This window comes from Oryza glaberrima, chromosome 8 (genome assembly GCF_000147395.1).
Source record: "Oryza glaberrima chromosome 8, OglaRS2, whole genome shotgun sequence".
NCBI lineage: Eukaryota > Viridiplantae > Streptophyta > Magnoliopsida > Poales > Poaceae > Oryza > Oryza glaberrima.
The window spans coordinates 14,660,432-14,674,116 of NC_068333.1; the positions used below are offsets into that span (position 1 = coordinate 14,660,432).

At 42.8% G+C, this 13,685-nt stretch overlaps 1 protein-coding gene across 1 annotated transcript; it reads right to left on the reverse strand.

Moving 5' to 3' along the window:
* Positions 1-411: 411 nt before the first annotated feature.
* Positions 412-5,656, reverse strand: LOC127782712 (wall-associated receptor kinase 5-like). The gene is made up of 5 exons (XM_052309979.1): positions 4,685-5,656; positions 2,935-3,063; positions 2,646-2,795; positions 1,597-1,671; positions 412-1,467 (listed from the first exon to the last, which is right to left on the reverse strand). Exons 1-5 carry the CDS (start codon positions 5,628-5,630, stop codon positions 473-475), a joined length of 2,295 nt encoding a protein of 764 aa, XP_052165939.1. The 5' UTR covers positions 5,631-5,656; the 3' UTR covers positions 412-472.
* Between the last annotated feature and the right edge of the window lie 8,029 nt (positions 5,657-13,685).

A 13,685-nucleotide genomic window follows, 5' to 3' on the forward strand; every position in this document is an offset into this window, starting at 1 on the left:
ATGAAAAATCACTTCGTCAATATTCTCCAACTATCAAAACCAATAATCTCACATGCCAATTGTTCATTACAAAATAATAATCAAAACAAACTATGATTTCACATCATTTTCTTTTCAGGAAGATCATATAATTTCATCCTTTTTACATGAAGGGGTCAGATCTAGAAATTGAACAAGACAAAAACAACCAGTTTTAGAAAAAAAGAAGGGAAGGCAACCACCCACGTTACAAAGCGGTGGCGCACTTTGCAGCAGCACTCATAAATTTATTTCCTTAAGTAAAGCAAACTGAAAAATGAATTACTCTACATAGATTTGATCAACGCAAATCGAATCTCATGTACTTGTAACTTGAAGTTTCCCATGCATGATTCTCGAAGAAAAATATTTCAGAACATGACCAATTGTCATATACATGAATTCCTAGCTTCATTGCAAGCTTGCTAGTGTTCTCGATGAGCCTAGATCACGATTATCGAGGAAAGCTTGATGACAACATTTCCAACTCCATACTGTATTGTCTACTTGCTTCTGTGGTAACTCCTTCAATCAGCGTTTGAAGAGCTGAATTTCCATTTTCATCGGGTCTACATAAAGAAGTATTACCTCTACGGGATGGGCCCTTTTTCAAAACTATGTTTTCCAGTGTCATCTCTACCTCCCTCATTGATGGCCGCTCATCTCCTTTCAATTTAGTACAAATTGCTGCTAGTGTAGCTACTTCATGGACTTCTCCACCTTCCTCCATCTTGACTTGAGGATCTAATATATCGACAAGGTTTCCTTTTGAGAGCAGTTTGATGAAATACGAAATAAGGTTGTCTCCATTATCAAACATATCGGCAATAGGTTTTTTTCGAGTTAACAATTCCACAAGAAGAACTCCAAAACTGAAAACATCGCTCTTGTCTGTTAGTCGACCAGTGTAATAGTACATAGGATCTAAGTATCCAATTGTACCCTGAATAGCTGTGGTTATTTCTGATTGTTCTACTGGGGTGTACTTTGAAGCCCCAAAATCTGACACCTTCGCAGTTAAACTATCATCAAGAAGTATATTGGCGGACTTAATATCTCTATGATAAATTGGCATTGAAGAAGCTGAGTGTAGATAGGACAATGCTCTAGCTACCTCAAGTGCAATCCTTAGTCTGTCATCCCATGATAGTGATACCGGACCCTCGATATGTAGATGATGATAAAGGGTCCCATTTGAAATGAATTCGTAAACCAACAATGGGACTTCCGTTTCAAGGCAACATCCTAGAAGCTTTACCACGTTTCTGTGGTTGACTTGAGAAAGGATCACGACTTCATTTATGAATTCACTGATTTCTCTCTGAACTACGATCTTCGATTTTTTTATGGCAACAACATTTAGGCCTATAATTCCTTTAAACACAATGCCATGCCCACCAGCACCGACCTGACGAGTTCTATCAAAATTGTTTGTGGCCTTTTGTAGATCTTCCAAGGTAATTATCATTCTGTCACCAAAATCTGTGTTTTTTGATATTAATTGCTGCAAAAGTAACCCGTGATTTTGCTTAAAGAACTTCTCTTTTAGTTTTTTCTCATTATGTTTCTTGATCACACGAATTACGAATGGACTAGCAATCACTAGAAATAGAACAATTGATCCACCACAAACTATTAGAGCTATGGTTGACCCTGAAAAAGGAAAATGCATGAACTGTCAAATCTCGTGAATTATTTTTGGACATAAGACAGACTGGGATAGACTTAACCAGTAAATCACTTGGAATGATGAAACTTTCATTGGCACACTTAACACGTAGTGTTTATAATCATGTCATGTTGTGGATATAGAAATTACTACCTCGGTCCCAAAATTTAACAAGTTTTAGAGTTGGCCAAGGTTATTAAGAAAGTAGGTAAAACTAAGAGTAAAGCGCACGGGCGGTCCTTAAACTTGTAGCGGTGTGTCATCTAACTCCCCAAACTGTCAAAATGCATATCCAAGTCCTACAACTTATCAAAGTGTATCATCTATGTCCCAAATCGACACATCCCCCTCTTGGATCCTACGTGGCGCTGATGTGACCTACCACATAGACGTGACGTGTCTTTTTTTTCTTATTTTCTTTTTCTTTTCCATTTTCTTCTCATTCTTCTTTTTTTCCCTTTCTTCTGCTCGGATCACAGAGAAAAGAGAAGAAAGGAAAATACAAGAGAAGAAAAAAAGAAAAAAGAAAAAGAAAATTTTTAAATGGGTCCCATTTGTCAGTCAAAATTATGCCACGTCATATCCGTGTGACATGCCACATCAGCGCCACGTAGGATCCTGAAGGGGCTGTGGCGATTTGGGACCTAGATAACACACTATGACAAGTTCTGGGACTTGGATATGTATTTTGAGAGTTTAAGGACCTAGATGACACCGCTACAAGTTTAAGGACCGGCCGTGCACTTTACTCTAAAATTAAATAGGGAGAATTATGATTAGTTGAGAAGTGGAGGTAGGTAAGCAAAATTAATGTTGGATGGTTATAATTAGTTGGGAAGGGAATATTAATGGAGAAGTTATTATATTTTGGGACAAATCCTAAGTACTAAAAATTGTTATATTTTGGGACGCGGAGTAGATAACATACTAGCATAGATATAGTTGAGTGAATTGTCACCTGAAATAGAATTCTTGGATGGGATGCATCCGCCTTTTTTGAAGGGATCCCCGTAGGTTCCATTTTCACATCGACAATGGAACGATCCAGGAATATTTATGCACGTTCCATAGCACGGGTACAATATTGGATCCGCACACTCGTCAATGTCTACATAAATGTGGCAACCCAATTAAATGTATACATCGTATAATTATATATGCAGGGAAAGAGGTAAAAGCAGTCAAGAAACCGAGAGATTGTTTGCTGGATAGCTAATAATGTAACAATCGTGTATTCGGTTATATACCTTCGCATCCTTTAAGCAGGGTGGCATTGCCTTTGAAGCCTTCAAGACAGTCGCAGTCATATCCTCCTGGTTTGTTCTTACAATTGCCGTAACACGGGTAGATATCAGGAGAACTACACTCATCGATATCTATAAATAAAAATTGGAACTGGTCAAGCAGATATGAAGAAGCCAGAAAACAGAATTATGATTAGAACTCACTGATTTTCTGCCTAATACATATGAATAAAACTCCATATTTGTTAATTATGAATTTCAGAATTGCTTATCATTAAGAGTAACAAAATTTGAACACCAGTCCAAGCGCTGCTTTGCATTTGCGGACTATTTATTTAACCGAGGAAAAACTAGAAATTTGTGAATTTGTATACACTATAATGTAAAATATTAAACCAATAACTTATATATCAACAAATTAAGAAATGTCTTATGATGAATACAATATGTGACACAAAAGCTAATTGCATATTTGCGATTACTAGTTTTGGAACTATTGATAAACCTAGGTCAATTTTTTTGAGCTTCAAAACTTTTACGTCGGTAATTATAAATTTAGTAATTGAATTTATATTAATGCATTTATCAAAAACAAATAAAATTACTTGGCAGTTGGTTACCTTTTTCCCAATTAAAATTTACATTGTGCATACAAATTAATAATACAAGTTATGCAAAACATATGCATGCAGTAATAATGAATGATGACCATCGTCTTCCTATGCTCGTGTATTCACCAAGAGTGGCTAGGTTAAGGTAGATGGGCATATGATCCATGGGTTGGATACTGGATTGATGTTTTTCAAGACCTTAGTTAGTTAGCTGCTTTTTTTAACCCAGTGATCTATAGTACCATATACATGGTACATACACACATACTACATATAATTGATTTTGTCAACAGAATTTGGTGGTACAACTGTACCCCCATGTCCCAAGGTGCGTCCGCCACTGAATGATGCGTGAAGGTCAAAACGTGTACACGTACTGTGTGTCAAAAAAAATCAACTTTTAAGGATTTATTTGGACAAACATTCACAGCGTCTCGAACCGTCCCTAGAATCTTTTTTTTTTTAAACGGGAGGAGTACAAAACTACTGCGGTTGTGTTCGGGAGGAGAGGTTGGGAACCCCTCCTCTCCGACACGTAAAATGATGTATGCATTAACGTATGATTAATTTAATTTTTATTAGCTCCCTCCGTTTTATTTTATAAGTCGTTTGACTTTTCCTCTACTCAAACTTTGTTAAGTTTGACCAAATTTATAAAAAAAATTAACATCTAAATATCAAATTAGTTTTATTGAATCAAACATTGAATACATTTTGATAATAGAGCAATTTTACGGTTCTTGAGGAGGGTATCATAAGGTACCACTTTTTTATTGTAAATTTGGTATCTCTTGGTACCATGAGTTACCAAAAATTTAGTGTAAAATTTGGTACCTCATGGTACCTCCTCAAGAATCATAGAATTGCTCTTGATAATATGTTTGTTTTATGTTGAAAATACTACTACATTTTTCTATCAATTTAGTTAAATTTAAAGAAGTTTAACAAGAAAAAAAGTCAAACGACTTACAATATGAAACGAAGAGAATATTTTTTTAAAAAATGGATTAATATAATTTTCTAAAACAAGTTACGTATAGAAAATTTTTCAAAGAAAACACACCGTTTAACAATTTAAAAGACGTGTGTGCGAAAAACTTGAGAGATTAGTTGGGTAAAAGAAGAAAAGGACTTAGCCTTACCATAGCATCCATCGATAATGTACGGATTGCCTTGATAACCATGGGAGCACTCGCAGCGATACCCCTGATGCGCATTAGCAACGGAGTCTCGGCAAGAGCTGTGGGCACTGCGACATTCAGGGGCAGATGCGTTCCGGGGACATGTACTCGTCGAGTTACTGATGATCCAGTCCAGCGACGCTGGAAGCCCTCGAGGATGTTTACCGAAGAAGACATCCATAGAGAAATTGAATCCCTGATCAATCATGTAGACAAATAGAATGGGAAGGTGCTTCCCCTCCAGCACCTTCATCTGGATGAGATAGGATGGATATCCCAACATGATGTTTGTCTGGCAACAGCCAATGCCCGAGCAAACATCGTCGTCGGCTGCGCCGATCGTCAAGTTATCGGAGGTCGACGGCGGGCAGATCGCGGTGCAGGAGCCGACCACCGTCTGGTTCCGGCGATCGGCGGCGGCGGCCGGAATCATCACGTCCACCTGCGCGTTGCAGCCTACCAACGCCAGGAGGCTCTTGGACTCCGAGAGGAAGTAGGGCCCGGTGTTCGACAGGCCCTTGCCCCACCACCGCCACGCCACATCCTTGCTTCGGTCGTCGTCGTCGTCGTCGTCGTAGAGGGTTATGACGCTGCTGTTGATGCGCACCGTGGCGTTGGGGATGGAGATGCCGAGCACCTGCACCGTGCCGTCGCCGAGGAACAGCCTCGGCGGGTGGTAGGAGTGGTTGCAGGTGAGGTTGAAGCCTGGGTGGTAGCACCCGGCCTGCACGCCGAACGGGTACTCCAACTCGATGTCGCCGCAGCGCCTCGTGCAGTTGTTCGCCGCCGCCGCCGCCCCGGCCAGCAGCTGCAGCTGGAGGGCTACTACTGCTGCTGCTACTGCTACAGCCGCCGCCGTCACAAATCTCCTGAGGCTTAGGCTTACTACTGCCGTCGTTACATCCATATCTATGGGTATAGATCGATGTTGATTGCGAAAGAATAATAGATGGATTTCAGTGTAATTTTCTCCCCGTCTAATTAACCCCTTTATATATGTGTTAATAACACTAATCTAGCTTCACACTGAAGTGGGAGTACCTACACAAAGAAGCTACGAGGAACGGTCTTAAAGTTAAAAGCTGTCTACTTTCCGGAGGATCAAATATTAAGAGGTCAATAATTGCGTTAGAATGCGCAGCCGGGCTCACCAATCGTGAGCCACCAAGGTCATATTGGGCCTTCTCGACCATAGGCCCAACCAGAGCCACAATATTAGATCCTGTGTCTACAGAAGCTAAAAGACTAGTCTGATGGGTGAGGATCGCCCCTACCTTTTAAGATATGCTCCCCCATCATCGATTACCGGTGTTGGACTGAAACCGGCCAACAATCTCCCCCGTCACACATCGGGTCTAACAATCTCCCATATCACATTAACCTATGTGACCCCGAACACTTGTTACCTGGGTCTCGGGCCTAACAATATCACCTGTCACATTAACCCATGTGACCCTGAAGACTTGTTACCTGGCCTCCCCACCATGTGACCCATGGAAATTCTTCCGGGTTCTAAACCTTAGGCTCCGATACCACTAGTTAGAGTGCGCAGCCCGACGTATCAATCGTGGGCCAGCCTTTATAATACTGTAAAGCTATCTGGTTTCGTAGTACTAAGATATATCATATTCAGTTCTAGGTTGTTTTTTTATACGAAAGGGAGAGAGTATTAGTATAGCACAACAACAGTATACAATTCTACGCGACAATGTCGTGCCAGCATGATAAGGTAGTAAACTTGTTAGCTCTGGAATATTTCGGTGCTGATTGTGCATCACGCGGGCGGAAAGCAGATCGCGGGATATATGAATAATAATCTGCGGTTCATGCAGTGTGTTATTGTAGTGTGTGTTAGAGTTCTGCATGGCAGGTTAAGTTGCTAGCTAGCTAGGCAGTTGACGCCGTTGATTTTTTCTCACATGTTTGACTATTCGTCTTATTCAAAAATTTTATGCAAATGTATAAGATATAAATCACACTTAAAGTACTATGAGTGATAAAACAACTCATAACAAAATAAATTATAATTACATAAATTTTTTGAATAAGACGAATGGTCAAACAGGTGATAAAAAGTCAACGGCGTCATCTATTAAAAAATGGAGGGAGTAGTATATCTTTTGATAACCAAAGAAAACGGAAAAAGCGATGGCCCAACGCTCACACTGAACACTCGCCTTGCAGTACTTAAATGTACTTGTACATATGCATATGCTACACATGAGGCTCAGGATCCAAAAGATACCAGCGAATAAAAATTAAAAAGCGTCTGCACGCACAACAACCGCGACATTAAAAAGAAAAGGCTAAAGTATAAAGCGGAATATTCTTGATGGTGGACCGTACCAGGTAAAAGATGTAAATACAACTTGAAATTAAAATAAAATGAACGCTAAAAATTAAACTAGTGCAGGAATGATTTTCCTAAGTGGTCGTGTCTACAAAAATCATACTCTATTTTCACGTGCGGCTGTTTAAAATGACCGCACGGAAAAATCAATTTTCGCAGACGGACCACTTAACGTACGGACCTATTAAGAGACGCGCACAAGAAAATAGCTCACCTACTTTTTTTAATCCCCCAGTTGCCGCCCATCCCACTCACTCCCATCTCCTCCCATCTCATTGTCAACTACTCCCCCCACTCCTCCCATCTCCCCCTCCTCCTCCCCCTCCTCCTCTCCTTCCTCCCATCTTCCAATTCCGTTGACGGCGGCGGCCTTGGCTAGGACGGCAGAGGTGGCGGCATTGGTTAGAGCAGCGGAGGCAGCGGCATCGATGGTGGTAGTGGCATCGGCTAGGGCGGTGGCGGCAGAGCGGATCCGTCGCCGGTCACCGCCGCGAGGCCGGATCCATCATCGGCGAGTGCCGGGAGGCCGGATTCGTCACCGGCAACCACGGGGACGACTACGGTGGGCCTCGGGCAAGGAAGCGACAATGACTACGGTGGTGACGGTGCCGACGATCGCTGGATTAGAGATCAGCTTTTGTTTTTTTATTTCGATTTTTTATTTTCCCATGAAGGCGGCTTAAGCGCCCACACGTGAAAATCGTGATTTTCGCGTGATGGCGCGTCACCCGCACGAAAAAATCAGATTTTCACAAACAGCTCGTTCTAGACGGGTGGAAGATTCGCACGTGAAAACTGGTTCTGACCGCACGAAAAATTCGTTATTGGACTAGTTGTTAACGATAAAATTTGGTAAGTCCGGAGTAATCATCGGCTTCAAAGTCCTAGAATCGACCGATGGAAACTATATATCGCCAACAATTGTATTCTTGATGGATTCGGGTAAATATCAATTAAAGGAAGCTTATCTAGAAGAGCCCGAGTTCAAGGAGAATGCGATATGGCAATTTATCTATTAATTAGGTAGAGTGTAGTTTCCTTTTATCTTTAGGAAAGTTTATTTCTTGTCTAGAGGACAAGTATGCCCATGGGTATAAATATGTACACCCGGGGTCATTGTATTTTATCTCTCGATCAATACTACTCTCGGTGCATCACCACCCTCTTTTTTGAGGTTTTACTTATCAACCGGCGGAAATTGGCACCTGACGCGGGGTTGCATCAGTTCAGTTCAATCTCCGGCGAAGGGGTAGGTCCTACGTTCCGTCGGCCCTGGTGAATCTATCGGCTACATTGGTGTTGTTCAAGGCTGCATCGCTTCGATCTCTTCGATCGCTCTGGTTTGGTTGATATATTTTCTTGCATGATATCTTAATTCTATCTCTAATTGCATTGTGTTTAGAGACACATCGGTTTAGTTGAGACTATTTTGGATAGGTCCGATCTTCTGTCTTAGCCGATATATCTCTACAATCATAATGCTATTATAAATAGATTTGTTATATCAAATCATATTACACAGATCTATCAGCTCATCGACTATTAGATTATCATATTAATCTCGTGTTGCATCGGTTAGATCCGACCTACTATATTGTTGTTGATAATATAAATCTTGTTAAGACAATAAGTTCATGCTAGTGTTTTATCGGGGTGCTAGCTGATAAGTTATCTGGATGTTGCATCGACTTACAAAGATAACATACAAGTTAGATTTAGCCGATTGCAACAAAGGTTTCACTATTTATCTAAATCGATTGGATTTTATAATATCAGACTTTTAGCCGATATATGTTTTAACCATCGGATCAATACTTATCATATCTGATGAGGACATCCCTGTCATGACTACACCAAGTTCAACTACTGCTACACGCGACCAAGTAATGGAAGGACCGATTACGCGAAGTCGTGCGAAGAAACTACAACAGCAGGTGAACTCACTCCTTGCTACATTTGATGCATATATAGATGAGAATGTTATACTACCTAAATGTTCTACTTTGGTTCTTCTTAGGAATATGCAACAAGAGGATGCTGAATCAGACAGTAAAAAAGAACCAGCAAAAACGGACCAGTTCAGCTTCAAAACGGACCAGTTCAAGAAATCATCATAACTTTTGATTCTCAAAAGCTATGAAGGTGACTGAGTACTTTCTGGAAAGCTTATTGAGTCTAGTTTCACACCCAACAAACCATTCGTCCATTGGATTTCCCACTAAAGAGTTCTGCCAAGACTTTCAACTTTCCATGCAAAACTGTATCACTCTATAATATTTCGTAGTGCATTATGCACATGGTGTGAAAGCTTATAAAGTTATCTTTCCAGCGCAACCGACCCCATGTCATTTGGACTTCCCAATGAGGAGTAATGACATTTTTACTGAAGGCTGCTCAGAAGGCAAACAGGCGCACGAGTCTTCTCGGGAATTCACTTGTGGAGACCTTTGGGCTAGCCTATGTCCTTTAAAATTCCAGGACTTTTCATACCTATCTAGGAGCGTTGTTCCTAGTATAAATATCCCCTATGTGCTTCTAGAAAACAGCTTTTAATGATTTGATTACCTGAATGGTTGTTACAGCCGAGCTGCTTGAGTGTCTTACACCCTTTTGTTCTTGCGAGTTCTTCTTGGACTTGTGAGGAGGATCTCTATGAGGTCCTCTAGTTCGTACTCTACGGCTTCCAGTTCGGCTGCACCGTAATGTGTGGATTAGTCCCGGATTGTGGTTCTGCGGTCGTTCGGAGATCGAGTCGAAGTCCTCACGGTCTCGGTGTCTCTCTCCCCGTCGCTTGGTCGCATCCAACCTTGATAGGTATAAAGCTAGTTACCCACTGTTTCTACAGCAAGTTATCCTTGGTTTTCAACCTACTGTCGTGAAGATCAGGCCACCCTTCGCGAGTGTGCTTGCATCACTATCATATTATTATTAGCCGATTCGTTTCTTTTGGATTATATTATTGCTATCAGCCGATTGTCTTTATATCGTTATTTACATTGGACATATAGCTGATCGCTCAAAACCCTATCGACATCGGCTGGAATCGGTATCGACTAATATCGGCTATCGGCTGGAATTACTCAATTGGCTTGTCAGCCGATCGGCTATTTTATCTGCTGTTTACCTATCTTGTCAGTTGCAGGATCAACCAGACTGGCACGTCTGCTTTTCATCAACATCTTGGATCTGCACTAGAGCTAATCAGATCCCCCAGGCTAGTGTGTTTTATTTTTTCGCATCAACACTCCATACTAGCAACTACACCGCATTGCTACGGCAGAAACTTTAATAGATAGGTTATATTCGACGTAAATAAGATTTTCAATGTCAGGCCTGTCGAGAAACTGACTCACCCCTCAACGCGTTTTTTTTCTTTTCTCATATTTTACTTTTTTTTCCTGCTCTGATATTGAAATTGTTCTTTTGACTATTTCAAATAAAAGTTTATTTTTAATAAGTTGGCCCCTGGATACAAGATTCGGAAACCTATTGTGTATATATGGTATTATCCTTTGGACGAGTACATATATACTCCTTAGGACGAGTAGAAGTAGTAGATATGTACTCCTTTGGACGGTACATTCTATTGGAAATAAGTCTAGTGGAAGTATATACTTACAGTATATAAAAAGATAGATTTGGTATATGTTATTTGAAGTTGACATGTATTTCATCGTCCGTTCGTGCTAGCACTCTTTTTGGACAGATCGAGTACATAGCTAGCGTACATGCCAACCGATCGACGACGATACATGCAAGAGACTAAGACTCTGGCATGCATGTATCATGGACGGATAGACGATCGAGCAGTACATGCGCGGGATTTTGTCGTCCGTTTGGTTCGGCGCAGGGTGAGGCGGGGCAGCGCTTGCTCGCGATGAAAGTCGGCGACGAGACGGGGGCGCGGTGCAGTGGTTGCCGACGGCGGGACGAAGGAAAGGAACGGATTTCATCTGAGTGAAGGAATATCAGATAAATCTACACCGTTAAATCGTTTATACTTTAAGTATATACTATATTATAGTATAGTGTACTGTAAAAGTTAACGTTAGGATCGGTGGGGTCTGTTCTGCCTTACACCTCCCTGACATATACTTTGTACTCATCAGTGTCGGTAAAGGGAGAGGAAAAACATATGCTCATCTCATGTCTCTTGCCTGCTGGCTGCTAGCCGCGTCAGTCTCTCGTCTCTCCTCTTTCTTGCGCGCTTCCTCCTCCCTTCTCCCACGAAGGAAACAGAGCCCACGGAGGCCGATCGAACTTCTTCTCACTGCAGCCGTGAGATTTCTCTCTCTCTCTCTCTCTCCGCTTCCTCATCCCGTGCGCCGCATCCCCTCACCTCGTGAATCGCCGCCGCTGCCATGTAAGAGTCGTTGTCGTCGAAGGAGCCAAAGCACCGTTCTACGGAAGAACAACCGATGGAGGATGCGAGGCCGCACGGACGCACGGCGCGGCGGTCGGCGAGGTACATGCGAGCGAGTTGATGCATGCATGCCGTGGTCAGAGGAGAGGCATCGACTTAGTTAGCTCACCGCAGCTGATGCAGGAAACACCCAACGCCATCTTCAGGTGTTGCACATGGCCATCGCCGTTGTTGCCGTCTTCTTCAGATCAACCGTTGCTGCCAAATTGACAATCCCCTCGGCGATAGAGGCCTCCGGCTGCATAGAACCGGTGCCCTCTTCATACGTCGCATGCGGCTGCTGCTGCCGCCCGCGACAACACCTTACAACTCCTATCCGGCTCCACTGCTGCCTCCTCTCATCTGGCGTGAAGCTAAGCCCCTCACCACGTCGTTCTCCAGGCATGAGCGTCGTCATGCTCTATGCGCGCCACCATCACCTCCCTGGCTGTCTACCATTGAGCTGTAGCTGCAAGCTGCTGAGAGCGAGCTTTTAGGACTCGGATTGTTGGCTCGTGGGCAGAGAAAGGAGAGGAACAGACAGCTGGTCTCTTCAATACAAGTGTCAGGAGATGTTTAGTTTCACAAGTTTTGGAGTGTCACGTTGGATATTATATAGGGTGTCCCGTGGAAAGTTCGGGCACTAATAAAAAAACTAATTATTGAATCCGTCAGTAAACAGCGACACGAATTTATTAAGCCTAATTAATCCGTCAGAAGCAAATGTAGCACCACATTGTCAAATCATGAAGCAATTAGACTTAAAAGATTCGTCTAGCAAATTAGTCGCAATCTATACAATTAATTATTTTTTACCTATATTTAATACATCATGCACGTATTCAAATGTTCGATGTGACGGGGTGGGATCTAAACAGGGCCTTAGAGTATATGCTAGTTAGAGTCATATTAGAATATGATTGATTTGTGTGGAGTCCTTCCATATCTGTAATCATTTCTTATCTCTACCCGTGTAATATTTATATATAACAACCCTCGAGGCTCAATACAAGTGTCCAATACTCGCAGTATTTCTCTTCCTCTACTATTCAACATGGTATTAGTATTTCCCTTCCACTATCGTTATTTTATATTTTTTTTACCCATAGCAAACCATGGGTATTTTGCTAGTTACGATTAAAGTTTAGTGCTTCCACTGGTGGAGAAACCATCTTTGGTCGGTCAGCCAAATTTCACAATAGTTCCGGTTCTAATAAAAACTGGGACTAAAAAGCATCTTTAGTCCCGGTTTAAAAGTTGAGGGGAATCCCGGTTGGTAACACCAACCGGGACTAAAGATCATTTTTACTCCCGGTTCGAGAAATTGTCGGGTTCAAGACAGACCCCAACTATTTTTTCTCCCGGTTGGTATAAACAACCTGGACTAAAGATCTATTTTTAGTCCCTGTTGTTTATACCAACCGGGAGGAAAGAGCACCTCGAGCCGCGTGCGCCATCTTTATCCGCTCTCCTCTCGATCTCGTCTCCCCTCTCATTAATATTTCCTCTGCATCCCTTCCTCTCCCCTTCATTCCCCATCTGATCCTTCCTCTCCCCTCCCCCTTCTTTTCCCGTTCGCCCCTTTCCCCTCTCTGGAGCGCCGGCCGGGCGGGCGGCCGGGCGGCCAGCCGGGCGGGAGCGGCGACGGCCGGGCGGGCGGCCGGGCGGCCAGCCGGGCGGGAGTGGCGATGGCCGGACGGGCGAGCGCCCAGGCGGGAGTGGCGACGGCCGGCCGGGCGAACGAGGCGAGCGTGGTGGGCGGGCGGGCAGCCGGGTGGCCGGGTGCGGCGGCCGGCCGAGTGGAAGCGGCGGCGGCCGTGCTGGCGCGGAGGCGAGAGGACGGGAGGCCGGCGGCGCCCTCCCCGCTGCTGCTGGATTTTTTTTTAATCTGTGATTCATTGGATTTGATCTATGATGTATGTGATATTGGATTGGATTTGATCTATGATGTATGTGATATTGGATTTGAACTGGGATGTATTTGAGTTGTTGTGTATTTCTTTTTAGATTTGTGATGTATTTTTTTGTTTGAGAATCTATGATGCATTTCTTCCTAATCTATGATGCATTTCTTTCTATATCTGTAATGCTATTTGTGGATGATTTAAGGATATGATTGAGGATATTTAGGGAGCAGATCGATTTGAGAAAAAAAAGAATCAACCAGGACTGCTCCCACCATCTTTAGTCCCGGTTGGTGTTACCAACCG